The sequence below is a fragment of the Dipodomys ordii genome, unplaced genomic scaffold (assembly GCF_000151885.1).
Source record: "Dipodomys ordii isolate 6190 unplaced genomic scaffold, Dord_2.0 Scaffold7, whole genome shotgun sequence".
NCBI lineage: Eukaryota > Metazoa > Chordata > Mammalia > Rodentia > Heteromyidae > Dipodomys > Dipodomys ordii.
Genome location: NW_012267223.1, coordinates 19,897,651 through 19,924,298, shown reverse-complemented (window position 1 = coordinate 19,924,298; position 26,648 = coordinate 19,897,651). Strand labels below are relative to the sequence as shown.

Sequence of the window (26,648 nt, the reverse complement as noted above, 5' to 3'; positions counted from 1 at the left end):
CACCATACAGCCTGTCCCTGGTCCCTGCCTCCTCCTTCCCTTTCCTCTCTTCCATTCTCAGGGTCTATGAGCAGCACAGATGCAGCTGTGTGACCCTGGATATGACACTTTGCCTCTCTGAGCCTCAGTCACCTCCGCAATCGATGTAGGGTGGCTAGCAGGGCAATCCCAGGGTTGGGGTGAAGAACTGTGCACACTGCACTTATTGCAATCCTGGTAGACATGAGAGCAGCTACTATGGGTCGTGAAGAGTGACACAGGACCCTCTGGCAAGGCCCTGTTGGGGACAGCATAACCAGGCTTCCAGAGCACCGATTCTAGGTGCTTCTGCCCCTGCAGTAGGGAAAGATGCCATCCTGAGCCGGGCAGGGCCCGGTCAGCCAGAGTTCTCAGAGCGGAGGATGTGGCCCAGGGGCTAAGCGCCTCTGTCCCATGGCCAGAGAGATGCCCACCTGGACCACATCCAGCCTCAACCCCAAGACCCTACCCAACTGTCTGCAGGCGGGCGAGACACATTTGTGCACATGTTGACTGAAGGAGGATGGGAATTCAACCCTTGGTGTGTGGCTCTAGCTCCCAAGAGGGCTACCAACCAATCCCTGCCAAAGCACTTGGCTCTGCCTGCTGCCAGGGCCCAGGCCTCCTGGCCTCCTCCCAAGGTCAGTGCTCACCCCCCTGTGTCTGGGCCGGCCCTGCTGCAGTCTGGACAGGGGCACCTCATTCTAGAACCCGCTCCATTAGAGACTCAGCTCCCTGCTCTGCTGGCCTGAAACTGACCTCTCTATGTCAGGGCCCGCCCCAGGCTGTCCTGACAATAGTAATAATTACCATCGGTACTGTAGTTGTTATTGTTCCTGGCGGCCACTGAACCAACCCAGGACGCCAAGCACTCTGGGAACGACTATTTATGTGCTTTTCCTCACACCTGAACTTAGGTGGAGAGCAGTAAGGTGAAGTCTTGCTAGCCTTTTCTAGAAGGAGTGAGGCTCAGAGAGGCAGCCCTGCCCTGCTCTGCCCCCGTGGCCCAGCTACACTGCAGGCCCAGGCCTCACCTCGCCCTCGGCCCTGCTGTTCTCCCGGATCGCTCTGATCCAGCCCAGCATGTCATCCCGGTCCTCAGCCTGAAAGAGATATTCACAGAAGTCAGCGGTGGTCAGCCGGAACACGTGCCTCCTCTTGGTCTCGCTGTAGGAGATGTCCACCAGGCAGGAGCCGATGCAGACGGGCGCCGCCTCGTCCTCACCTGCGCCGGCCGCCGCAGCCCCCACCGCCGGCCCGGGCTCCCGCCGCTCCTTGCTCAGGGAGAGCGAGCGCGCCCGCAGCGCGGCGTACACCCGCTTCCACTGGCGCAGGCCGCTGCCCGCTTTCTGCAGGGAGACATAGGGTGGGGGAGAGATGGGGTACAGGTGAGCTCTGGGCCTGGCCCCAGGGCCCCAAGCTGAGGAGCCAAGGGCAGCAGGACCTGGATGGCAATGGAGACAGACCCCCCCCAACCTGCCCCATGTCAGGAGGCCCAACCTCCCCAGCCTCACCTCACCAGCCTCGCAGCCCCATCACTCAGCCTCTTCCCAGAGGCCAGCACTGCCACCTAGGCATCTAGCAGGGCCTCTGGAGAGGCATACAAACCCCAGCCGACCTGACCCTTTGAAAATTCAAACTTAAAGCCATTCCTCGTACAAGCCCCACCCCAGATTCACCGCCCTGCGTGGAAAAACTGGTCAGGAGCTGCCCACACTCGGGGAGGGGCTGTCCCAATTCTTTGCCAGTCCCTCATGACTCCACTTAGCACCCGCTGCTTAGAGGCAGCTCTCAGGATCACCTGAGACTACCATGTAGCCACGGCCAGTGTCCATTTCCTGCCTCTCCCTGCTAAGGCCTCTCTGGCATTAGGGGCGCCATATTCCAGATATCTTCTACTGGCTTCTTGGGCTCCCTGCACTGCCCTCTGCCCATGCTCTGATATTCGGTTCTCCACCTAGGAACCTGCCTCTTGGGGACAGTTGTCTAGAGACAGGCGTGGGTAGAGGCTAAGGATGCTGCTGAACACCCACCATGCATGGATGAACCCCACAACCAACAGATCTGAAGGTAAGAAACCTGCCCTTTAAAATGAGGCTCCCAGCCGGGCACCAGTGTCTCACGCCTATAATCCTAGCTACTCAGGAGGCTGAGATCTGAGTATTGGGGTTCAAAGCCAGCCCAGGCAGGAAAGTCCACGTGAGACTCTTATCTCCAATTAACCACCAGAAAACCAAAAGTGGCTCTGTGGCTCAAGTGGTAGAGCGCTCTTCTTGAGCTGAAGAGCTGAGGGACAGCGCCCAGGCCCAGAGTTCAAGAAGCCCCAGGAGTGACCAAATAAAAAAAAAAATAAAAAATGAGGCTCCTGAGCTTTGTCCCGCCTCTCCCCTCCCCTCCCTGCAGGCCTTCCGCTGGGACCTCAGAGCTTTAAACCAGGTGTGTCTGCTGAGGTGAGGGGGTACATGCACAACCCTGGCCACGAGACACCCCAGCCCAGTCCTGAACCTCTCCTGGCCAGCTCTGTGCGTCCACCTGCACATCCCAAAGGCGTTCCACTACAAGGGCCAGGATTCTCACCCCCAAACCTGTTTTCCTTCCCCGCCCCCTTTGGACTCAGTCAATCCACCCAATTGCCCAGAAACCTGGGCGTTGCCCTTGTCTCCTCCCTTTTCCTCGCCCTTGATGTCTAACGCCTCAGGAAGCCACAGCTCCAAGGCTTCCACAGTATCACCTGTCTGTCTCCACCATCTTGCCCACATCACCGTTGGCACAGATCTCAGTTCCCCTCACCTTGTCAGCCCTTTCTCCAGCCTGAAGCTGCGCCATCGTTTCCAAAGGTTAAGGAGAGCATGTCTTTCTCCCTGGGCAGCATCCTCTCATGGAAGCCCACCGCCCTTGAGCCAAATCCAAAGTACTCAGAGGTACAGCCCTGTCCCCTCTCCCAATTCATCTTTTTCCTCCATTGGCAGCTGCCAGGCCTTTGCCAGTGAACTCCCCAAATCTCCCTTTTCTCAGGACCTTTCTTTTTTTTTTGGTCAGTTGTGGGGCTTGAACTCAGGACCTGGGTGCTGTCCCAGAGCCTCTTTGTGCTCAAGGCTAGCATTCTACCTACTTGCCACAACACCACTTTCCGTTTTTGAGTGGTTAATTGGAGATAAGAATCTCCCAGGGACTTTTCTGAACCGTGATCCTCAGATCTCAGCCTCCTGAGTAGCTAGGATTATAGGTGTGAGCCACTGGCACCCAGCTTCTCAGGGCCTTTGTACTGGCTGCTTCTTCTGGGGGAGCAGGACCCAAACTCCCTTCTTACTTCTGTTGCTAGGGATCAAACATAACTTATAGCACATGCCAGGAAGGGTTCTATCACTGAGCAATGCCCCTCGTCCTGGGGTGTTTGAGGCCGTGTCCAGTGTCTTGCTGGCCCTCCTGCCTCTGCCTCTACCTCCCACTTCTTTATGTGGCTGCCTCCTCACCCTTCAGATCTGGGCTCCAAGGTTCTGAACACCTCCCGGATGAGGCCTTCTCTAGCTTTTTTCTGGATCAGTCATAAGGGCCTGGATATTGTCCCTGAACTCTTTTGCTCAAGGCTAGCACTCTATCACTTTGAGCCACAGCACCACTTCTGATTTTCTGGTGGTTAATTGGAGATAAGACTTTCTTGTCCAGGCTGGCTTGGAACCATGATCTTTAGATCTCAGCCTCCTGAGTAGCTAAGGTTACAGGCATGAGCCACCAGCACCCAGCTTCTCTGGCTTATTATTATTATTATCATCATTATTATTATCACTGCTGTACAGGGTTTGAGGTCAGAACTTTTATTTATTTAATATTTTTGGCCAGTCCTGGAGCTTGGAACTCCAGGTCTGGACACAAGCCCTGAGTCTTTTTGCTCAACGCTAATGTTCTACCACTTGATCCCAATTCTAGCTTTTTGTGGTTAACTATAGATAAATTTTATGGACTTGCCTGCCCAGGTGAACTCAGAACTTTTTGTTTGTTAGCAGGTGTTCTACCACTTGAGCCACACCCCTAGCCCTTCTTGCATTTGTGTTTCTTTTGTGCTGGTAGCAGGGTTTAAACTCAAGCTCTGGCTCAGCTTTCATGCTCACAACTGACTCTGCCATTTGAGCCATACATCCAGTCCAGCATTTTGCTGGTGAACAGGAAATGGATTCTCATAGACTTTTTTTTCCTGGGTCTGGCTTCAAACTTCAATTTTCCAGGTCTCAGCCTCTTAAAAGCTAGGATTACAGGTGTGAGCCACCAGTGACTGGCTGCTTTATTAATTTTTGTATAGGGCTCACTTTTTGCCAGAGCTGACCTGGACTACAATCCTCCTGGACTACATTTCCTGTGTAACTGGGGATGACAGACAAGAGCCAGCATACCCAGCCTTTTATTCATTGAATGATGAGCCATGGGTGCCTGGCTTAGTTAGGTCTTGAGAACTTTTTGCCCAGTCTGGCCTCTAACCACCATCCTCCCAATCTCAGCCTCCTGAGTACTGTCGCTAGCCAGGACACTGGTATGAATCACCTTGGCGAGCTCTAGCCGTTCCCCCCCCCCCCCCCGTTAATGGCAGTACCACAAATCTCAGCCTGATTGTGGATTTCTCCAGTAAATGGCTGGCCAGCTATTGAGGGCAAAAGCTCACCTGTCCTCTACCTCCAGAGCCCAAAGCCTCTAGCTAGAGCCCAGCGCAGGGCAGGTGTGCATCAATATTTACTGATTAACTAGGTTGATCTTTGGCATGTATTGAGGGCAGGGGATCCATCTCCCTAAAGACAGGAGACAGGGTGGACACAGTATACACTTGGCCTCCTTTTGGGTTAATCTTGAGCAGTTAAGCAGTGAGCCCTGTTTGCTCTTATAGAACTCCTGGGCTGGGACATAGATGCCCAGAACAGAGACAGCAGCCCTTATAATAGAACAACTGGACTTTTCTGGGGAGACTCCCAGCGAACCCCTCGGGTTAAATTAGCTGGACCGCCCTGGACACATTAGGCCTCTCCCTGGTACTGGGGCTCCCTGCTGGTGAAATGGGAGTTCAACTGCAAGTCTTCCTGGTGGCGCCCGCTCAGTACTGGCTCTTCCTGCAGGGAGGGTGCCCCGTGCACGCTCACATCCAGTGAGTGCTGTCTGACAGAGGCTGAGGACTGGGAGGGGGCAGGGAGGCTGGAGCAGGTGGCATCACCGGACAGACTCCGGATACTCTTCCTCTAACCTGCGGACCTTGGCTCCAAAAGTGCCATTAGTTTGGGCCAGCAAAGTAGACACTCCTTGTGTTCCTCCAGTGAATGCCTTCTTCTCTTTTTTTGGTCTCACCTTCTCATCCCTCACTTCCTCCCAAGGCCCTGGCCTTCTCCCTGTACCCAAGGCCACAGGTACCCACACCTTCCTACGTGCCACACCCTCAGAGCATCCGTCCCTAGGACACCCCTACCATGGAACACCATGGCTTCATGAGGCTCAGAACCCATCAGCCTCTACCTGTCTGTCTCACAGCCCCAGCCAGGAAGCCAAGAAGACAGCACCACCTCCACCTTCCTCAGTCTTTCCCGGTCATCAGCAAGCCCTGGCCACCCTTTGCATAGAAGCTCTCATTCTCTCTCTAGCTGGTCCCCAAGACTTGATCATGCCCTCCTACCCCCACACCTAGACAGGAGTCTTGACACTGTCTCTTCCTGTCACAGACAACACCTGTCTATTGGGTCACACTCTCTCCACTCAGCCTCCCTCGTGCGTCTGTGGACAGGGAGGAGACGGCCTCGCGTGTCCAGGCCATGCGCTGTGGCAGCTGCCAGTGCTCACGTGTCTTCCACATTCTGCCCTGGGCGCTCAAGGCATCCTGGGCCTCAGCATACACGCAGCTCACCTTTCCTTCCCCATGAGGGTGGCTCCCCGAGAAACTTTCTCTTTTCTTTATGCTGGTCCTGAGGCTTGAACTCAGGGTTTGAACACTGTCCCCGGACTTTTTTTGCTCAAGGCTAGTGCTCTACCATTTGGGTCACAGCTCTACTTCTGGCTTGCCCCCCCAACCTCTTTCTTTCTTTCCCTCCCTCCCTTTCTTTTTTGGTGTTTAATTGGAGTTTAGAGTCTCATGGAATTTCCTGCCTGGGCTGGCTTCAAACCAGGATCCTCAGATCTCAGCCTCCTGAGTAGCTAGGATTACAGACGGGTACCACAACAGCCAGCCCAGAACAGCCCTTCCTGTTTCAGACTTCTGGGTACCTGCTTCCCTCACCCCTACCCTTCCCTGCCGAAACCTCTGAACCCCCATCTCCACAATCTGTGCACTTGTCCCTGTTGGGCAACATGTGTTTTCTCTGTGATTGGGAGTGAGGACTGGCTGGCCCCTCCCACTGTGCCCTTACACCTGACAGGAGGCTGAGCAAGGGATCTCAGCATTGCTTGGGTTGAGGGCTAGTCCTACCTGGACTGCGGAACAATATTGTCCCATCTTACAGATCAGAAAAGGGAAGCTTGGGAAGTTAATGAGGTCCCCAGAGCCCTGAGCTTGATGACAAGGCCGGGGCAAGAGCTTCAAAGTGTGTCTCATTAAAACACATGATCAGGGCTGGGAAGGTGGCTCAGTGGTAGAGCGCTTGCCTTGCATGCCTGAGGCCCTGGGTTCGATTCCTCAGCACCACATAAGCAAAAAGAAAAAAGCCGGAAGTGGCGCTGTGGCTCAAGTGGTAGAGCGCTAGCCTTGAGCTGAAGAGCTGAGGGACAGCACCCAGGCCCAGAGTTCAGGCCCACGACCGGACCCAAAAAAAAAAAAAAACACATGCTCAGGGCTGGGAAGCTGGCTCAGTAGTAGAGTGCTTGCCTAGCATTCTTCAGTACCACATAAGCAGAAAAAGCCCGAAGTGTCGCTGTGGCTCAAGTGCTAGCCTTGAGCAAAAGAAGCTCAGGGACAGTGCCCAGGCCCTGAGTTCAAGCCCCAAGACTGGCAAAACAAACAAAAACCCACATGCTCTTCCCAGGTTCCACAAAACCCCCTTGGGACAGTGTGGGAAATTCAGGTCAGACTATTCAGGCTAGCCCCCTGGGTCACCACCTTCCTACATCTGTGTATTCAACCAGCCATGGACCAAAAATAGAGAAAAAGACTATCTGTACTAAACATGGACAGACATTTTCTTGCCATTATCCCATAAACAATACAGTACAATAGCTATTTACTTGGCATTTACATTGTATCAGGCATTGTAAGTCATCTAGGGGGAATTTAAAGGGTATGGGAAAGTAGGCAAAGATCAGATGCAAGTATTGCCCAATTTTACAAAAGGAACTTGAGTACCTGTGGACTTCTGACATCCACAGAGGGGCCTCAGAGACAGTAGTGTGGTGGCAGTAAGGCAGACAGCAGCCACCAAGTCTCAGGGCCTGGGAATTTTTTTTTTTTTTTTTTGGTCAGTCGTGGGGTTTGAACTCTGGGCCTAGGTGCTATCCCTTGAGCTCTTCAGCTCAAGGCAAGCACTCTACTACTTGAGCCACAGCACCACTTCCGGTTTTCTGGTGGTTACTTGGAGATTAGAGTCTCACGGACTTTCCTTCCCAGGCTGGCTCTCTGAATCGTGATCCTCAGATCTTAGTCTCCTGAGTAGCTAGGATTATAGGCATGAGCCACAAGCACCTGGCTCCTGGGAAATCTTTTGCTTTGATATTTTCTCCTGTCTCTTTTTGTTTTTTTTCTTTCCTTCCTTCCTTCCCTGCCTCCCTTCCTCCCTCCTTCCCTCCCTTCCTTCCTTCCTTTCTTTCTCTTTCTGTGCCAGTTCCTGGGGTTTGAACTCAGGGCCTGGATGTTGTCCCTTAGCTTTTTTGCTCAAGGCTAGTGCTCTATCACTTGAGACACAACTCCACTATTTTTTGTGCTTAATTGGACATAAGAGTCTCATGGACTTTACTGTCTTCAAACTGTTATCCTCATATTTCAGCCTCCTGAGTAGCTAGGATTATAGGCATGAGCCACCAGCTAGATCATTTCTTTTAATCCCCAGCAACAGGTTAAGAAACAGAGATTACTGTCAGCCCCACTTACAGACAGGACACTAAGTGACAGTGTTCCTCAGAGCACTATCCCAGACCCTCAGAGCAATATGCCAGGCTATCAAGAGTCAAACCTAGGTTTTCCTGGTAGTTTTGTATGGATGGCCTAAAGGTAGAAGATTGAGGAGGAATGCAGAGGAACTTCAGCTGAGGTTCATGCCCTAGGCCCCATCTTCTCTTAGGGGTCCCGCTTGTCCTCCGTCTGTGTCCTTCCTACCTCCTGTTCCCAGACCTGAGGTTCAGGCTTTTCATCTCTCACCTAGATCTTTGTAGTGAACTCTAACTGGTCTTATTTCTACTATTTTTCTTCCTTTCTTTCTCTCTTCATTTCTTCCCTCCCTCCATCTCTCCATCCCTCCCTCCTTCCTTCCTTCCTCTCTTGCTTGCTTTACTGGGGATAGAACTCTGGAGCTTTCTAGGTAAGTACTCTACCACCTGAGCTATATGCCCAGTCCTTTGGGCTTTACATTGGATCTCTTTTTATCCACTAGCCTAGCTATAATCTTCCTACCTCTACTTTCCAAGTAGCTGGGGTGTCAGGCATGTTCCACCATACCAGGCCTCTGTGGTAGTTTATAACAGGTCTTTAAGTTGTTTTTTGTTTGTTTGTTTGTTTGATCAGTACTGTGGCTTGATCTCGGGACCTGGAGCTGTTCTTTGGCTTGTTTTTTGTTCAGGGCTGACACTCTACTAATTGAGTGACATCTCCAGCCTAGCTTTTTGCTGGCTGATTAGAGATGGACTGTCATGGACTTTACTCCTGAGCTGTCTGCTCAAAGCAGGCAGCTAGGATTACAGGTGTGAGCCCCCAGTGCCTGGCCTAACTGTGCTTTCTAAGCCATCCTCAGGAAGCGATGTGGCTCTGAAAATTCTAACACTCCTCAAAGGACCACCAGGGTTTCAAATGCCCTTAGGACAAGGACCTAGCTGCTGCAGTCCTGAGAAGACTGCCCTCTGATCTCTTCCTCAGCCTCAGCTCCCTGGTGATTGACTTAACCTTTTCTCATGAGCTCCAGTGGCCATTTTCAGAGAGGTTAACTCAAATCACTGTGTGATGGTTTGTCAGGATTCTAAACACCATTTAATCAGACCTACCCACCCCCACAGCAAAGACCACCTCTCTTGTAAACCTTTTTGTGAGTTCTTTAATTCCTCCTTCCCTTGAAGTTCTTCCTAGTCTCTAACCTCTATCCTTCACGCTACAGGCTAAGCAGGTTCTTTGTCACTTCACAGGCTACAGAGTAGGTGTAGGAGTTGCTGGAGAGTTCTGCCAAAGCCAGCTTCCATCGACCCCTACCTCATTCCTGGTCCACCTTACCTTCCCCTTCTTCGTGAGGATCTGCTTATAATATAACCAGCCTTCTCTCCTGATATCGCTGAAGGTCGCATCTGAGAGGTCAGAGGTTGAGTGTCGCTTTGAGGGGGCGTCAGCATCCTCGGAGGTGCCCCAGCTATCCAGAGACTGCAGGGAGACAACAGAGGGCAATTTAGGGTGGCTCCCACAGTACCAGCATCGCAGAAACCCCATGAACCACTGGCAGCCACACGGCCCCCGCCTGTATCTGTGCCACACTCCGATGGGCTATGTGACCTCATGGGTCTTGCTTGTGCTGTGAGTGTCTGGACCATTTGTGTTAAGGTCATAAGACGTAATGGAGAAGCTAGAAAGGAGGAAAGGCCAGCAGAACACAGGCCAATCTGGACCCTCTTTTAACTTTATAGCCTGAAAGGAATTAAGGAAACAGAGGAAGCGGTGGTGTCAACAAGGAGTTAAGTAAATAGGGGAAGCGGGAACAACAACAGAGACTGTGAGTGAAGCAGGTAGCTGTGTGCACAGGAGCGCCACAGAGGAAGCGACAATGTCAACAAGACTCAGCCACTAAAGGGACTCAGCCAGGGAGAGTTAAGTAAGCTGAGGAAGTGATAAACAAGCCAGGTGGCAATATCTTGAATGTGTTAAAACTCAAGATATGGAGGGTTTATATCAACATGGATTTTGCAGTCCATAAATAATCCAAAAGAGGGGTTACGGTTGTGACTCGGTTGAGCACTAGCCAATGAGCAGTAGGTGCCAAGTTCGAGTCCCAGTCTCAGACCTTAAAAAAAAAGAACGGGGGGGGGGGGAGGGATCCAGGCTGGCATTGGTGTTCACACTTCTAAATCCTAGCCACTCAGGGGTCTGAGATCTGAGGATCACAACTGGAAGCCATCCATGGCAGATACATCTATAAGACATTTTTTTTCTAATTAACCAGTAAAAAGCTATAAGTGGAAGCATGGATAATGTGATAGAGCACCAGCAATGAGAGAAAAGGTCGAGCAAAGCGTACAAGGCCTTGAGTTCATGTTCCTAGTACTGACTAGCACCCACACCCACACATACAAAGAACTGTGGGGTATGGAGTGCATACCAGTAATAGACAGCTTGCCTAATTCATGTAAGGTTTTAATGCCATCCCCGGCACCACAAGGAAGAGAGGAGAGAGGGAAAGAGAGAGATAGAGAGAGAGTGTGTGTATTATAGCCATAGACACCCTGATCCTTTCTGATCCTTTGCCCCCACCCAGGTCCTGAGTCTAAATACTTAACCCCCTCTGTCAATCTGAGCCATGTTCCCCCTCCACTCCAGGGCAAACACTACAGTTCCTTCCTGGGCTAGTTGGGTGACAGGCACTAGGGCTCTAGCAGGGAACAAAACAGAGGAAAGCCTATAGTATTTGTCCTTTAGCTGGGGAGCCAGTGAGCAAGCAAAACATACAAAGTAGCAAAAGGAGAAATGAACTGTTGGGTGGAGTTTGAAGTTTCAGAACAGGCCAAAGTGTCCCAAAGAAAATAAAAAGGATGCTGGGTGCTGGTGGCTCATGACTGAGCTCTGAGCTCATGATACTTTTTGTTTTGTTTTTGTCAGTCAAGGGGCTTGAACTCTGGGCCTGGGCACTGTTCCTCAGCTCTTCAGCTCAAGGCTGGCACTCGACCATTTGAGCCACAGCACCACTTCTGGTTTTCTGGTGGTTTACTAGAGATAAAAGGCTGACAGGCTGGGAAGGTGACTCAATGGTAGAGCGCTTGCCTTGCATGCATGAGGCCCTGGGTTTGATTCCTCAGCACCACATAAGCAGGGGAAAAAAAAGCCGGAAGTGAAGCTGTGGCTCAAGTGATAGAGCACTAACCTTGAGCTGAAGAGCTGAGGGACAGTGCCCAGGCCCAGAGTTCAGGCCCCACGACCAGACCCCCCCCCAAAAAAAATCTCACTGACTTTCCTGCCCGGTATGGCTTTGAACCGTCATCCTCAGATCTCAGCCTCCCAAATAGCTAGGATTACAGGCGTGAGCCACTGGTGCCTGGCTCTCATGATTCTTATTTCCAATTAACTACCAAAAAAACAGAAGGAAAGGTATGGCTCAAGTGGCAGAATGCCAGCCTTGAGTGAAGAAGTCCAGTAGTAGTATGAGGCTCTGAGTTCAAGCCCCAGTACTAGCACTGGGACCTCTAGAAAGAGTTTTTCCAGATGAGGTGAAAGACAGGCTCAATGTCCTTAGGTAGGAGGTGCAGTGTGCAGTCCGAGCCCACAAAAGCAAGATGGGTCAGGAGGGTAACACAGAGGCAGGGGGAGGGGTGTGTGTGTGTGTGCAGGGAAGAAAAGAAACACGAGTGCTGGGGTGACCGGAGCCACGGGGCCTGAACTCACTCCCAGCCCTCCCTGCCACCCTCCTGCACATGCGCAGGTGCACCCTTGTTGCTTACCCCATCAGTGAAGAAGCTTCGAAGCATCCGCAAGCTGGGGACGCGGTTTGGCAGGCGCCTGGGGAGCAAGGGCCGAAGGTGAGGGCTGTGGGAAGCACAGTGAGGACCTCACTCTCTTGTCACCCACCCAATGCCAGAGCCAGCCTCAGGAGCAGCTGGCCCAGATGGCAGAGGCCGCCCCACCCCACAGTCACGCAGGGCCTCACCGAAGCACCCGGCCTTCATCCCGGAAAGTGTTGAGTCCGTCGTCGCAGGACTTGGAGCGCTCTGTGGTGATGGCCAGTAGGTAGGAGGAGCGACGGCCAGTCTTGATGCTACCTGCAAAGCCACCCATAGCGGGCCTCAGGGGCTGTGGCACTGGAGGCCCAGGCTGCCCGGAGCCCCCCCATTCTGGGTAGGGCCACGAGGGGATTCTCTCCATAAGTCCCAGAGGAGCAAAAACCAATTGGAAGAAAACAGAAAATGGGTAGTGGGAGGCCCTGCAGAGACCCCCTGGGGAATAGGCAGTTGGGGAGGTATGGGGGGACGAGGGGGTACTCACTGCAGTCCTGTGAGTAATGGCGGCCAAGGGCGAAGGTGAAGGTTGGAGAGGATGGGCTAGTGCCCAGGACAGGGGCTGAGTTCATGGCACTGGAGACCACTGCAGAGGCAGGGACGTGTTTGGCCTGGAGGTCGATGCTGGGGCTGGTGGGTTCATCTGGGAGCAGAGGAGGGGAGGTATAAAGCTGCCAGGAGGCCACCCTCCCTGGCCTGCCCCAACCCTGCCAGCCCTTAGGCCTTGCACCCCTGAGTTCAAAGCACACCCTATAGGCTGGTCAAGCCCTACTGGAAACACACATACACATACTGTCCAGAACAACCCACCCACCAGACTAGCCTCCCCTCACATCGAGGGCATGCCCCCTCACACTGAGGAAAGCCTTCCTCATATGGAGGGACCCCCTCAGGAATGGGGGCTGAGGCCACACTCCTTAAAGTGGACTCTTGAAGTAGAGACAATATTCCTCCATCAGACTGGAAGCTTCCTGAAGGCAGGGACTATTATCTCCTCCACCAGATAGGAAGCACTTTGAGGGTAAAGGTAGTCTCCCCCATCAGCGAGGGACTTCTGTGGGTAGGGGTCACATCTCCCTCTCAGATTGGAAATGTCTGACAACGCCCCAATCTGTGGACTTCTAAAGCAAGCTGTGCCTCCTCAGACTGGAAGCTATAGTCAGTGAACCGCCACACTCGCCAGACTTCTTCCTGACATCTTATGTTGGTCAGATGCAGCTACATTCTCTGGATCTGTTCCCAGCGCAATAATCTAACATCCCCATCCAGACACAGCCCAGGCTGGCCTGTTCCCTCATGGATGGATGCCTCATATCCCATGAGCCCTAGACTTTCTTCTGCCCCTCCTGATTCTCCAATAGTAGAATAACACACTGCTCTCTAATGAGGCCAGAAAGCTGAGAATCACCTCAGCCTCTCTGCCTTCTTGTCTCCTCTTTATTCACCATCCAACCTATGGGCTTCCCTCGCAGCCCTCTCTACTCCTACGGTAAAGTTCAAGGCCCTAGCAACTGGTGGGACACCTTGGACAGAAAGGGCCTTGGGGACTTAGAAGAGCATCTGCCTCTCCCACTACAGTCCATGTTCTCCCTAAACATCTACCCCCCCTAACCTTCTTCTCATCCTCCAACTCTCAGCTAAAATGTAGTTTACTCAAGATTCTCTCCCTGGTTGCCACGCCCAATCTGAACTGCACAGTCCTTCCCTGTCCTCTTGGAACTCCCTGGATCACTCCCACGCCACCAGCCTGTTCTGTCTTACTGATTATCCCTATGGACTGCCCAGTGAGCCTGTCTGACAGAAATCTTTATTGGAAGGATGGAGAGTAGATGGAAAGAACAAAGAGAAAAAACACAAAGGAAGAAGGGAAGAAAGAATGGAAGAATGGAAGACTAAAAGAGTGGTGAATGAATGAATGGAAGGAACAAATGGATAATGAATTAAAGAGGGAAGGAGGAAAGCTGGGCACCAGGTGCTTATGCCTGTAATTCTTTTTTTTTTGGTTGGTCCTGGGACTTAAACTCCGCCTGGGCGCTGTCCCTCAGCTCTTCAGCTTAAAGCTAGTGCTCTACCACTTAAGCCACAGTGCCACTTCCAGTTTTCTGAGTGGTTTATTGGAGGAGTCTCACAGACTTTCCTGCCTGAGCTGGCTTTGAACCACAATCCTCAGATCTCAGCCTCCTGAGTAGCTAGGATTACAGGCGTGAGCCACAGGTGCCCAGCCTTATGCCTGTAATTTTAAATACTCAGGAAATGGGGATCTGAGGATCACAGTTCAAAACCAGCCCAGGCAGAAATGTCTGTGAGACTCCTATCTCCATTGAAATACCAAAAAGGAAGAAAGGAAGAAGGAAGGAAAGAAAGAAAGAAAGAAAGGAAGGAAGGAAGGAAGGAAGGAAGGAAGGAAGGAAAGAAGGAAAGAAGGAAGAAGTAGAGATGTGGCTCAAATGGTAGACTGCTAGCCTTGAGCAAAAGAAGCTCAGGGACAGTATCCAGGCCCTGAGTTTAAGCCCCAGGATCCCAGGACCAGCACACACACACACACACACACACACACACACACACACACACACACACACACACACACACACACACACGAGAAGAAGGGAGGAAAAATGAAGGAGGAATGGCTAGGTGTTAATATGGAAGGAGGAGGGGCTGGGGAGGTGGCTCAGTGGTAGAGCGCTTGCCTTGCATGCATGAGGCCCTGGGTCCGATTCCCCAGCACCACATAAGCAAAACGACAAAAGCTGGAAGTGGTGCTATGGCTCAAGTGGTAGAGTGCTAGCCTAGAGCTGAAGAGCTGAGGGACAACACCCAGGCCCAGAGTTCAGGCACCATGAACGGACCAAAAAAAAAAAAAAAGATGGAAGGAGGAAAGAAAAGTGATGGAAAGATAGCTCAACAGATGAATGAGTGAGAGGTAGGATGGAAGAAATGATGACAGAAGAATGGGTGAGGGCCGGGTGTTGATGGCTCACGCCTGTAATCCCAGCTACTCAGGAGGTTAAGATCTGAGGATCACAGTTCAAAGCCAGCCAGTGCAGGCAAGTCTGTGAGACTCTTATCTCTGATAAACCACCAGAAAACCAGAAGTGGTGCTATGGCTTAAGTGGTAGAGTGCTTGCCTTGAGCTGAAGAGCTGAGGGACAGCGCCCAGGCCCAGAGTTCAGGCCCCACAACAACAACAAAAAAGGGTGGGGGGCAGTGAAGAGTGGATGACAGGCAGATGGATAGAGAAACAAGATGACTCTGTCAGCACGCGGCCCACCGGCTTGTGCATAGTAGGCAGATGAGTGGGGTAACAAGGCACAACCAGTCTCCCAAGAGAGCCATCTGCACCATCACTCACCAATGAAGGGAATGGAAGCCAGGGAGTCTTCCGTATTGGCCAAAGGAGCCACCTTCTTGCCCAGACGTTCCCCTCGCCCAGTGGCCTCTGGCTCTGAAGACTCGTCACTAAATCCCAGGTTCATCTGTCTTGCAGGGGTCAACTGAACCTTGCGGCCCGTAGGCGGTTTCTGCCTCAGGACCACCTCATCGCGGCGGTCCTCGGTAGGGGGATCCGTGGCACGGGTGCTGGCTTCTGGCCTGACGACTCTGGGTGGTTCCGAGGCCTCTGGTGGGAATGGTGCAGGAGACTGGGCCAAATTGAAGGTGGGTAGACCCCCAAAGGGTGAGTCCCGGAAAGAGAGTGCGTGCAGGAGGCCAGTCCGTCGCTGGAATGATGGGCTGTAGCTCCGGTACCCGATGTAACCAATGTCATCCAAACCCTGTAGGCCGCTTGGGGGTGGGGCCTGGGATCCAGGCAGGTCCCGAGGTGGGCAGGCAGAGGTGCGTGCTGAGGGACGCTGGGAAGCCCAGCCACAGCGCTCAAGGCGAGGTGACACCAGTGCTCCTGGCCCCAGTGCTTCGGCAGAGCGGGTTGCCCGGCTCAAGTAATCATCCGAGCGAGCTCGGTGCCAGCCCTCCTGACCCAGCTGGCTCAAGGCGTCCTGGGAGGTGGAGCAGGGCCATGGGCGGTGGGCAGTCACATCCTCTAGCCGGTCCTGGGAGGCACTGCGGGCCCGGGGTGGCATGGCTGGGCACCGTCTTTCCCCCAACCTGCGGGGTACCTGGTTGGACAGCCAGTGTGACAATGCCTGCTGGCACTCCAGTCTGCTAGGGAGCACCCGGTTGCCAGGCTCTGGGAAGGCACGGGGGGTCCGCGGCTCAGAGGAGAGGTGGGGGAAGGCACCAGGGCTGGGGCGGGAGTGGCTCATCCCCAAGGAAGAGTTGTCCAGATGGGCACGGGTGGCAGGTAGGACACGGGGTCCTGGGTCACTCCAGATAGCAGGACTCCGAGGATCACTGGGCAGAGCTGAGATGGGCTCAGGCACCATAGTGGCCCAGGCGGAGACCCGGGCTGGTGGGGCGTAGGTCTTCCGGGGATAGCAGAGTGGGGGCGGCTCTGGGATGCTGTGTGCCTCTCCAGAATATGGCTCGTTCCCCTTCAGGTAGGCATCCTGGGAGTAAGCCTGGCCGGAGACACAGAGATAGGTGAGCAGAGCCCAATAGGAACCATGGGAACAAAGCTAACAACACCCCTAGGACTAAGCGAGGGTATCCTCAGCAGTTGAGAGTGGCAGTATGGGCTCCAAAAAGTCCAGGGGAAGACAAAGAAGAGGCTTCACATACCCACACACACTCTCAAGAGCCAGGATTGCTGGAAGACTTAGGGTGGCTGGAGGGTGGCTTTTTGCCACAAATATTTTAACATGTTTTCTGGGGTCCTCCCCTAATCCTGGCCTTTGCTGTGTCCCTGTTCCCTCAAGTCCAGAGATGCCCACAGGCCCTGAGTGGAGCTAGAAAACTCCAGCAGAGCCCAGTCTAGGTGGCAGATGACAGGGAAGAAAGGCGGCCGAGGGGCGTGTCCAGGGTGGGGTGGGGTGGGCTGGGAGTGGGCAGAGGCTGGGAGAGGGAGGCTGGGATAGGGAGCTGTAGATCGGCTTCTGAATGGAGGGGTGAGGAGGAAGTGCCCAGCCCGGGATCTCTAGAGGCCAACTTGGAGGAGGGGCAAGACTGGCTGAGGGGCCTTGGGCCACCTTCTGCCACCCGTAGGCCTGGAATTTGGCACTGGCTGCCGAGGCTGACGCTGCATTGCTGAGGAGTGACAGGGCCTGTGTCAAGCCCAGCCAAAAAAGGAGGCAGCCCCTAGGGACAGAAGCCTGTGGCCCTGGCCCAGCTGGGCCCTGGATGAGCTACAGGGCGGGGAGGAGAGGGGGGACACTGTTTCAGGGTGAAGTATCAAAGGGCGGAGGAAGGGGTAACCCAAACATACACATACACCACACCACTGGAGACACCGGAAGATACGCACCCGACCGAGACACACACACACACACACACACAATGAGACACAAATAACTACTCCTCCAGTCCCAGGCGCAAACATCATGTGATGAGTTAACCACACCCCCATACCCAGCCCCTCCAGCACAGTGGCACAGGGGCACACGGCCGGCCCGGCCGACCAGCCCGGACACACATACCTCTCCCTCCTGCCATCCTGCTGGCTCCCGGAGCTCCCTGAATCACGGTGGTGGTGGCAGCATCCCGCCCACCTCCAAGCTGCCACCCTAGTCAGCAGCTGCCCCCCCTCCCAGTCAAGGCTTGCCCCTCCCACGGCCTCTGCCCTGGCCGGCCTGGGGTCCCTCTCGCTGTCCTCCCTGCGACTCCCCCTCGCCCCCTCTCTAGGCTGGCTGGCTGGCTGTCGGGAGGAGGAGGGAGGTTGGGTGTGGAGAGGCCTCGCCGCGTCGGTGGTGGCGTCAGCAGCTACTGCCACCTGATTGGCCTCCAGCTTTGGCTCCCAACCACAGGAATGCCTGGGCCCCACCCTCTGGCTGCTCAGAGATGGGGGGTGGAGGGTTATAGAGGCCCCCAGATGCTGACATCTGGGGCTGCTGGTCCACTCCTGCTGGGCAGCAGAGCTCAAAGGGGCTGCCTTCTAGTCCCTATCAGCTGGAAAGAGCAGGGGGCATGAGGGGGAGGGGCTGGGGCTGCCCTGGGCCGGCCCCACCCTGTCTCCCTCTCAAAGCTGGTCTCTCTGCAGGGGAGGTATACAGGCTGGGCCAGTGAGGCTTGAGATGAGCCACCTACTTCTCTAAACCCCCCTTTTTCCCTCCATGTCTCCAGGAAGAGCAAGGGGACAACTGAGGTTGGGGATGGAGGTTCCCAGAGGGGCATTGTTCCAAGTGTGGCCCACGATTCCAGTGATTAGGAGAGAACATCCAGGGCCTAAGCCAACACAGCAGCTCCCAGGGCCTCTGGGGCTTGGCCCTCAGCCGTCCCTGGCCGGACAGTGACCTCAGGGCCAAGCAAGCTAACATCTGGCGGGGGGCCATGAGGCCAGGGACATGGGTACTGAGTAGGGAAGACTGGTCCTAAGCTCTGGCACAGGGCTGTGGGTGTGCCTCAGACACCCTCTGTGGGTCGTGCTCTTGATCTGCACACTTCATGGTCTATCTGAGTGAGCTGGGGGCGGTGCAGGTTGTCTATCACCGCTGTATAAACCAGATCCTGTGACCCTGCTGAGCACAGGTGCCTGAGCTGGGCTGGAGCACGCTCCCGTGTGGAGGGCACACCAGTGGATATTTGTGTCCCAGTGCCATGGAGTTGAAATCTACGCATTGTGACAGATTTTGGTGTGGGCACTGGGGTAAATGTTGCTGCTGGTGAGCAAGCTATACAGTCTTGCTGTTTGAGGGCAGAGGTTGGGTAGTGTGCAGTGGTATTTTGAGGAGGGACTTTGGTGGTACTTAGGTTTATGGCTTAGGTATGGTGTGGTGCATATGTTATGGCACACTGTACCATATGGTGTACCGTATGAAGGGGTTTTATGGGTTGTATATCTGGTGTTTTGCTGAGTGGTCCCCACAGCAGTGGGGTACAGGAGGGCACATGGCGGGCGGGCGGACGGGGGAGAGCATATTTGTTGTGCATGCAGGTCTACCCCTGCGGAGACACTCATTGAGGTCAAGGATGAATTGGGGTGGGGGCACAGGAAACAGACACCTTTCACAGAAGCAACAAGAACATGCCAGTCTGGCAGGGCCCGCTGGGCCACTCTACTTCCAGATATCCTGGCAGGAATCCTGCCTGCCAAAGCACAGAGCGCAGAGTTGCCCTGAATGAAGCAACCAGCAGCCCCAGCCCAGGGATGGGTCTGGCAGCCCAAGTTGGGCAATACCAATCTGTGTTTCCTTCTCTGTATTCTACAAAGGCCAATGGAGGAGAGAAGGGCTTCTTCTGCCCCTGGGTTCAGTGGCTGAACTCACCAGCTGAAGGATGTCCTCGTCCTTGGGCATGATGGAGAGCTCCAGGGTGTCATCACTGCAGACACAGGGAGAAGGTCAAGCCAGGCTGAGGAGACCAGAGATCCTGGTACAGGACCCCAGGACCAAGGGTATGAGGTGGGCTGGGAGCTCCTGGAGGAGGAGGGAGGCAGAGGGAGCTCACCTGTTCTGGATCAGAGCTATGACCTGGGAGTAGGTTTTCCCAACGACACTCTCCCCGTTTACTTTCACCAGCCGGTCTCCTGAGGACAAATGGCAGGGCCGACATGTGAGCGGCCAAGGCGTGTCTATGGCCCCTATAGGAATCCCTATGCCAAGTAGGAATGACACCAGAATTCAAGAATTCCATCCTGGGCTGGGAAGGTGGCTCAGTGGTAGAGTGCTTGCCTTGCATGCCTGAGGCCTTGGGTTCGATTCCTCAGCACCACATAAACAGAAAAAGCTGGAAGGGGTGCTGTGGCTCAAGTGGTAGAGGGCTAGCCTTGAGCTGAAGAGCTGAAGGACAGCATCCAAGCCCAGAGTTCAGGCCCCATGACTGATTTAAAAAAAAAAAAAAAAAAAAAAGCCGGGCGCTGGTGGCTCACGCCTGTAATCCTAGCTACTCAGGAGGCTGAGATCTGAGGATCGCGGTTCAAAGCCAGCCCGGGCAGGAGAGACCGTGAGACTCCTATCTCCAATAAACCACTAGAAAACCGGAAGTGGCGCTGTAGCTCAAGTGGTAGAGCGCTTGCCTTGAGCTGAAGAACTGAGGGACAGTACTCAGGCCCAGAGTTCAAGCCCCATGGCTGACCAAAAAAAAAAAAAAGAATTCCATCCTAGCTGTATGCTAGTGGCTCACACCTGTAATCCTAGCTACTCAGGAGGCTGAGATCTGAGGATCAAGGTTCAAAGTCAGCCCAGGCAGGAAAGTCTGTGAGATTCTTTTCTCCAATTAACCACCAGAAAACTGGAAGTAGAGCTACGGCACAAAGTGGTAGAACACTAGCCTTGAGTGAAAGAGCTCAAGGACAGCATCCAGGCCCCGAGTTCAAGTCCCCCAACTGACAAAAATAAAAATAGCTTCATCTCATCTTGAAGGTAGGGATCAGAGTCCTGAGGGTAGTGTATGGGTGTGTGTGTGTGTGTGTGTGTGTGTGTGTGTGCAATAAACAAGGTAACTGAGACAACTCACCTGTTCGAAGCCCAGCCCTGTGGGCAGGGCCATCATCCTTCACATTCTTGACAAAGATGGTATCCATGGGCTCCAGGCGGTGCCGGGGGGAGGGTCCTGGTGGTCATCAGCCAGGTTAGCTGGGGTAACTGCTGCTAAAGGTCAGCCACACCCATCAACCCAGCTACACACACATACTACACACCACACACACACACACACACGGTACATGCAGGATTATCACACTATCAAAGACACAAGCATACACAGAGCCACACATCCATACTGGGACACTGGGAACAGATTCACAGAGCCAGACAAGAGGTCATACCTGAGAGAAAGACTACTTTCCTGGACACAGAAAGAGCTGCTATGTAAATAACTGTGCCAGTAACCAGACTGAATAGGGCATGTATATTCAGTTCCTTCCCTCACTGTCTACTGGGGAGACAGAGTCACAAACACTAGTCACAAAACCAAGAGGCCATATCAAGGCCTGAAGATACCTGGCAGGGGAGACACAGGCATCCAAAGAAATGTCCGCAGCACAGACCCAGAGGCATCCGACACTCACAACCCCACATGCTCCCTTCTCCAAGGTCCAGGGTGGGGGAAGGGCTTCACAAACAGTCCTGAGCACCCTGGGTGGGGCATGAATCCCATTATACCCCAACAATAACTCTCTGTCCTCAAAGTAAGCCTGTTCTAGGGCAGCCGTCTCCCTACCTACAACACAGCCTGTGGTACTGGGACTCAAGACGTCAGGTCCAAGAAGGCTGCCCACTTAGGAGTTCTCACTCAAGTTCCCTAGCAGGCCCGTGGAACAGCAGAGCTGACAGCGAGGGGAGTTAGGTTTGCATCTTAAGAAAGACCTCAGGACCCACCTACTTCGATCAGGGCCCACTGTCTATCCATCAGGAGAACCTTTCCTCAGAGCATCCCACCACTGTTCCCCAAGCCCTGCAGCCTTGGCTTGGGCAGAGAGAACCTGGAGGGAGGCCTGGGACCACAAGTGTCAAAGAGATACTCATTTGTGAAAGGGACAGAGCCTTCAAGGAGATAAACATGAGGACAGAAAGGGAGGAGGAAATGCCCAGAGGGAGCCAGATCAGGAGGCAGAGAGAAGAAAGCAGGAGTAGAAAGTGGGGCTGAGTAGAGAACTGGAGAGAAACAAGCCAGGGTGAGTGCAGCCACCACCATGACCACCCTAGCCCCTGGAACCTGCCTGCTCCAACCACCCTTACCTCCTCCGGGGCCTCTGGCTCGGCCTCCATTCTCTTCCTCCTGCAAGGAACAGAGAGGTACTCAGTGGCAAAGCACTTGCCTAGCAAGCGCAACGTCCTGGGTTCGATCCCCAGTACCAAAAAAAGAAAAGACAAAAAAAAAAAAAAAAAAGGAACAGAGAGGTAGGTGTGGCCCCAGGTCCTGCCCTCAGCAGCATCTACAGCTTTGGGGAGGGCCAAAGGGCCAGCTCCAACTCCACTGAGGGCTGGGAGGCCCCTCCAAGCTCCCAACACCCCTTATCTCCTTTCAACTGGCTGGCAGGGAGTGGCAGGGCTATCAGCTGGAACACGGAATCCCAGACCATATTCCCCACCAACTTGTGCTCCCCCCTACCCCTCACACATGCCAATTCCACCAGCTTAGCATCCTAGCCATCTGGGAACCCCCAACCCACCAGGGACCCACCCCTCCTTCCCTTGGGAAGCTCCTAGGAAAAGGGGAACATTCCACATCCTCCTCACACACAGAAGGCTAAGGCCAACACAGATAAGCAGCCTGACAAGTGCAAGTAGTGCTATCTCAGAAGAAGGGGACAGGAAGAGCTGATTAGCAGTCCTCCGGGGGAGGAGACTGTAGGGCATGTTTGAAAGTGGCTGGAGCAGGCACTCTGGGGGAGGGGAAGGGGTGTCAGCTGCTCCACGCAGGAAAAAGCAAGCACATGTAGGGCTGGGATCTGCTGAGCTGAAGCAGAAGGTCAATACCAACAAATGGCAGAGGTCAGGTTTGGAAAGAAAGAAGAGGGAGCCAGGAAAGAGGGGTCAGGATCCTAGTAGCTAGGTTCAGAGAGTCACAAGACCTCCTAGGAAGCTCAGGAGACCACTCTGCTGAGGTGGAGGGCACTGGCTTTAGGGAGCAACTAGAAGGAGGTCAGAGACAGGCTAAGCCAGCAGGACATGGCATTTCAGAGCTGGACCACCTTCGGTATCATCTTGTCCAACCCTCTCTTTTTTGTTTGTTTGTTTGTTTGTTTGTTTTGGCCGGTCATGGGGCCTGAACTCTGGGCCTGGGCACTGTCCCTCAGCTCTTTAGCTCAAGGCTAGTGCTCTAGCACTCGAGTCATAGCACCATTTCTGGCTTTTTCTGCTTAAGTGGTGCTGAGGAATCGAACCCAGGGCCTCATGCATGCAAGTAAAGCGCTCTACCACTGAGCCACCTTCCCAGCCCTTGTCCAACCCTCTCCATAGGCGCTTCCATTTTACAGAGGACAGGCATGCCTTGTCCAAGACTCAGCAGTAGAACCAAAGGCTGGATCCTGGGATTTACTGGCAACCTAGTCAGGCCAGAGTGGAGCTCTGTTGGATGCTGCTGGAACCCAGGCCCTCTCCTGTGTGCGGTGTGTGCCCACTGATGTAAGCTGACAGCAGGGAGAGCGGGTGGCAGAGGCAGACAGATGCATTAGGACGGCTCAGTTCCCTGCAGGCTCCAAGGCTGCAAAACTGGGCCTCCTCCTGCCTCTAGGCCAAGAGCCCCTCCCAATCCTGGGCAGGTTTTGGAAACTGAATGGAACCACTCCTGACTTGCCCTGCCCCAGACTCTGCCAGTGCCACATTGGAGAGAGAGCTGCTTTGGCAACTGTCTCCCTCAGCAGGGTCCCCTGAGAGAAGATGGCAGGGGTCCGGGAGGAGGGGCGTTCTGGGGAAGGAGAGGAGGAAAGACTGGGTTGCAGGGAACTCAGGGGATGACATCCTGGGGCTTTTCGAGGTAGACAGTGCTACAGGCCATCAGCCCCCACTTCGGTTCCAGGCACAGCTGCAGCCAATGACAATAGTTATGCAGGTGCCCCTGATTCAGACATGTGTAAGAGATGCAGTGACATGTGCACATTACCTAAATTAAGCGTATCTTTATGTATACATAATATAGATACACGTGTACATGTCCAAGCCCAGCATAATTGCATACAGGTGTGCACTGAGACATGCAAGCAGCACACAAATACAGTGACATGTGACATCTAGGTCCTCTGGCAGGGTGGGACCAAGGTCCCTAGGGTTAGCATCCCAGTCCTGGAGGAAGGAAAGAGGGGCTTTGCTGACTCCAATATAAATCTCTTTCTGTAGGAAGAGATGTGGAGGAGAGGCCCTTGTAGGGAGCCCTGGTTGTTGCCAGGCACCCATACTCCTCTTCCCTTGGGGACCCCTACCCCCCAGCCTACAACTTGGATTGAGCTGAGGAACCCTGGTTCCCTGACTTTGGAGAACTTGATGTTTATATTAGGGCTTAAAATGTTCTTAGAGATCGAAGCAAAAACTGCCCTCAAGCTACAGCAGAAAAGGATCCGGAGAAGGATGGAATGGTCCCCAGTCCCCAGGGAGTTAGCTGTGGTACCAAGACGACAGCCCAGGGCTCTTCTGTCCTATTCTGGAGCTCTTTCCAGGCCACAGAACTGTGGCAGGCGGAATAAACACGGGGCACTCTGGGAGCGTGTCAAATGCCCTGATCTCTCAGGCTAGGGATAGGTAGGGCAGACCCAGCTCACAAGCATCCAGTGGACAAGGAGTCCCAGGAACTCCACCTTTCTTTTCCAAGACAATGTTCCCTTTTCAGAGACCAAATGTTATGGTAGGGACATCCTGACTCCCCACCTTTGGATCCACTACTCTCAGCCAGCCACCACTTTGCTCCTCCAGAATAGTAAGGGGGTCTCATTGCACCCATGTTCCAGCCCCTCCCGCTCACTTCCCTGAAGCCTTCTTCTTTGACTTCAGCAGAAGTCAGGCAGGACCCCAGGAAGGGCTGCTTCTCTGGGAAGGTTCTAGGAAAAAGGAGTCACACACCCCCTCTCTCCTCCCCCATCAAGCTTCCCCCACTAACTGGAGCTGGTAGGTGAGCTGGGCGTACCTTCAGGCTGCAGTGCACAGCTGACTCGGGAGGGTACACGATGAAGTGGCGCAGGGTGAAGCCAAAGCCATCCTGGAGACTTTTGCGCAGCAGCAGTGTCCTCGGCCCCTGCCAGGGGAGGGGCCGCCCAGGAGGGAAGCCATCTCTTGGGCCCAGTGGCAGCTGCAGAGTACAGGGAGATAGGATAAGTGCTATGTGACCATCACAGTTCCGGCCACCTAGGACCTGAAAGGAATCACCAGGCTTCCCTGGCTCCAGGAAGCCAGGTACCCTAATCTGCCCTGGACCTCCAATTCCTACCACCCTACCCTTATCAGCCCAGCAGATTATTCCTTCCTTGTTTTCCTTTCAGATCCGTCCTGGTTCCTTTGCATAGCTTGCTGCAAACCAGGCATTCATTCAACATTCACTGTACACCTACTATGTGCTGGGCAGAGAGAGTGCTGCAGGTTAAGCACATCCATAGACAAACAGAGACATGTACACACACACACACACACACACACACAAATGGAACATGCCGCAGACAGGCACACATACAAACATGCACATGGACAGAACCACAGACGCACATATGGATGAGCACACACACACACTTATGCAGACAGACATATTGACATAGCGCACAGTTGCACATACTCAGGCTTGCATCCACAAGTGCGTACACACACATCTGTGTGCAGACATGAACACACATCCTTCTGGAACAGCAGCAGGAACACACCAGGGACTAAGAACCATGAAGGAGTAGAGTAGACATCAGATAAGTGAAAGGACCTGCCTAGGTCCCAGAGCCCAGCCCAGCCCAGAGGCCTAAATGGTTCACCAGAAAAGGGAGGGTGGGAGACCTTCAGCCCTCTATCCCACCTGCCTGCAGGAAAGAATACTTGAGATTTCCCTAGATGACTCAGCTGTGAGTATCTGAAAACAGGGTTAAGGGGGCCACACAGGACTGTTTCAGGGGTCAGGGGGCAAAATAAAACAATTGGTGCCTAGGAGAAGTCTGCCTTCCAGTCTTCTTGGACACAAGAATGGCAGGTGACAGAAAAGTGTGAGAGAGGCTATACGGAGGGCCTGGAAGGAGAAGATAGGAGTGAGGGAAAGCAATTAGTTGGGGGAGGGCAGGAGGCTTCTCTAGGGTGCTGGGGGGAAAGAGAGGTGGCCACAGGAAAAGCTGGGAGGCCTCCTTCTCTCAAGGACTCTTCAAGCCTTCCAACCCCTCCAGGGGCAGCCTGAGCAGAGTAATGCCTCTGATCCAAACCTTCAAGGGGCAGACACTGTCTACCTTCATAGGCCACCATGCCTGGCTCCTCAGCTCAGCTAAGCCTGCAGCTGTAGAGACATGTACAGAGGGCTGGGGACTAGCGAGGAGAAGCCCACCAGATTTGGGCTGAGCTCTCACATCAATCTAAATTATTCTAGTGGCTGGAGGAAACTGGAAGATTCCTGCACTCTAATGCCTTGATGCTGAGAAGCCCATGTCCAGCATAGTCCACCCTGAAAACCCAGCCAGCCAGGGAGGGCTGCGCGGTGCACATGTGCAGACCTCTGCTAGGGCTAGAAGGCTGAGCTGCAATGGAACAGGCTTAGCGAGGATCCACCCCCAAATCCCAGAAGATGAAAGAAAAAATGGGACAGAGGGAACGGGCTGGCTGGTTAAAAGCCCCAGAAGACAGAGGCGGGGGAAAGACACCAGGAGGCTGAGAGAAGCTCCAAGCAAGAGAGACCTCGTCATACACAATGTGGAAAAAACAACAACAACCCCAGCAGTGAGGTTGGAATCTCCCATCCCTAGAAGAGTCCAAAACTGGACCACTCTCAGTCTGGGAAGCCTTGGCAGGGATTCCAGCATCAGGACTGAGATCGAGTGATATTCCTCTGCTCTTCCCACTTACAGCTACAGCATGGACTCTTCCACTGAGTCCCACAGCCCATGAGGGTCCAGAGAGCCCAGAGGACATTCCGTGGAAATTCTGCTGAGGTCTGACATCCCCTGGATTTCCTATCTCTGCTGACCTGGCAAGGAACTGATCAGGAAGAAAGGAGGACTTAGGGCGGGTCCCCTCGCACCCAGAGCACACTGGCCTTTCTGCAGAAGTTCCTGCTCCTGCTTAGTGTGGGCTGCCTCCCCTGCTCCACCCCATGTCCCCACTCATACACACCAGGGCTCT

The 26,648-nt window shown here is 53.8% G+C and overlaps 1 protein-coding gene across 1 annotated transcript in view; it reads right to left on the bottom strand.

Annotated features, from left to right (window-relative positions):
- The window catches only part of Arhgap23 (Rho GTPase activating protein 23), a 53,303-nt gene extending 28,732 nt beyond the window's left edge, over positions 1 to 24,571 (bottom strand). Inside the window, exons 1-11 of the mRNA XM_013037093.1 lie at positions 24,478 to 24,571; positions 21,597 to 21,636; positions 20,374 to 20,469; positions 19,366 to 19,444; positions 19,185 to 19,239; positions 15,221 to 16,385; positions 12,356 to 12,511; positions 12,021 to 12,132; positions 11,815 to 11,872; positions 9,389 to 9,532; positions 1,053 to 1,367 (exon numbers count right to left, since the gene is read on the bottom strand). Of these exons, the coding sequence (XP_012892547.1) occupies positions 1,053 to 1,367; positions 9,389 to 9,532; positions 11,815 to 11,872; positions 12,021 to 12,132; positions 12,356 to 12,511; positions 15,221 to 16,385; positions 19,185 to 19,239; positions 19,366 to 19,444; positions 20,374 to 20,440 (2,151 nt within the window). The 5' untranslated portion in view covers positions 20,441 to 20,469; positions 21,597 to 21,636; positions 24,478 to 24,571. The remainder of the gene's footprint in view (positions 1 to 1,052; positions 1,368 to 9,388; positions 9,533 to 11,814; positions 11,873 to 12,020; positions 12,133 to 12,355; positions 12,512 to 15,220; positions 16,386 to 19,184; positions 19,240 to 19,365; positions 19,445 to 20,373; positions 20,470 to 21,596; positions 21,637 to 24,477) is intronic.
- Positions 24,572 to 26,648: the final 2,077 nt, after the last annotated feature.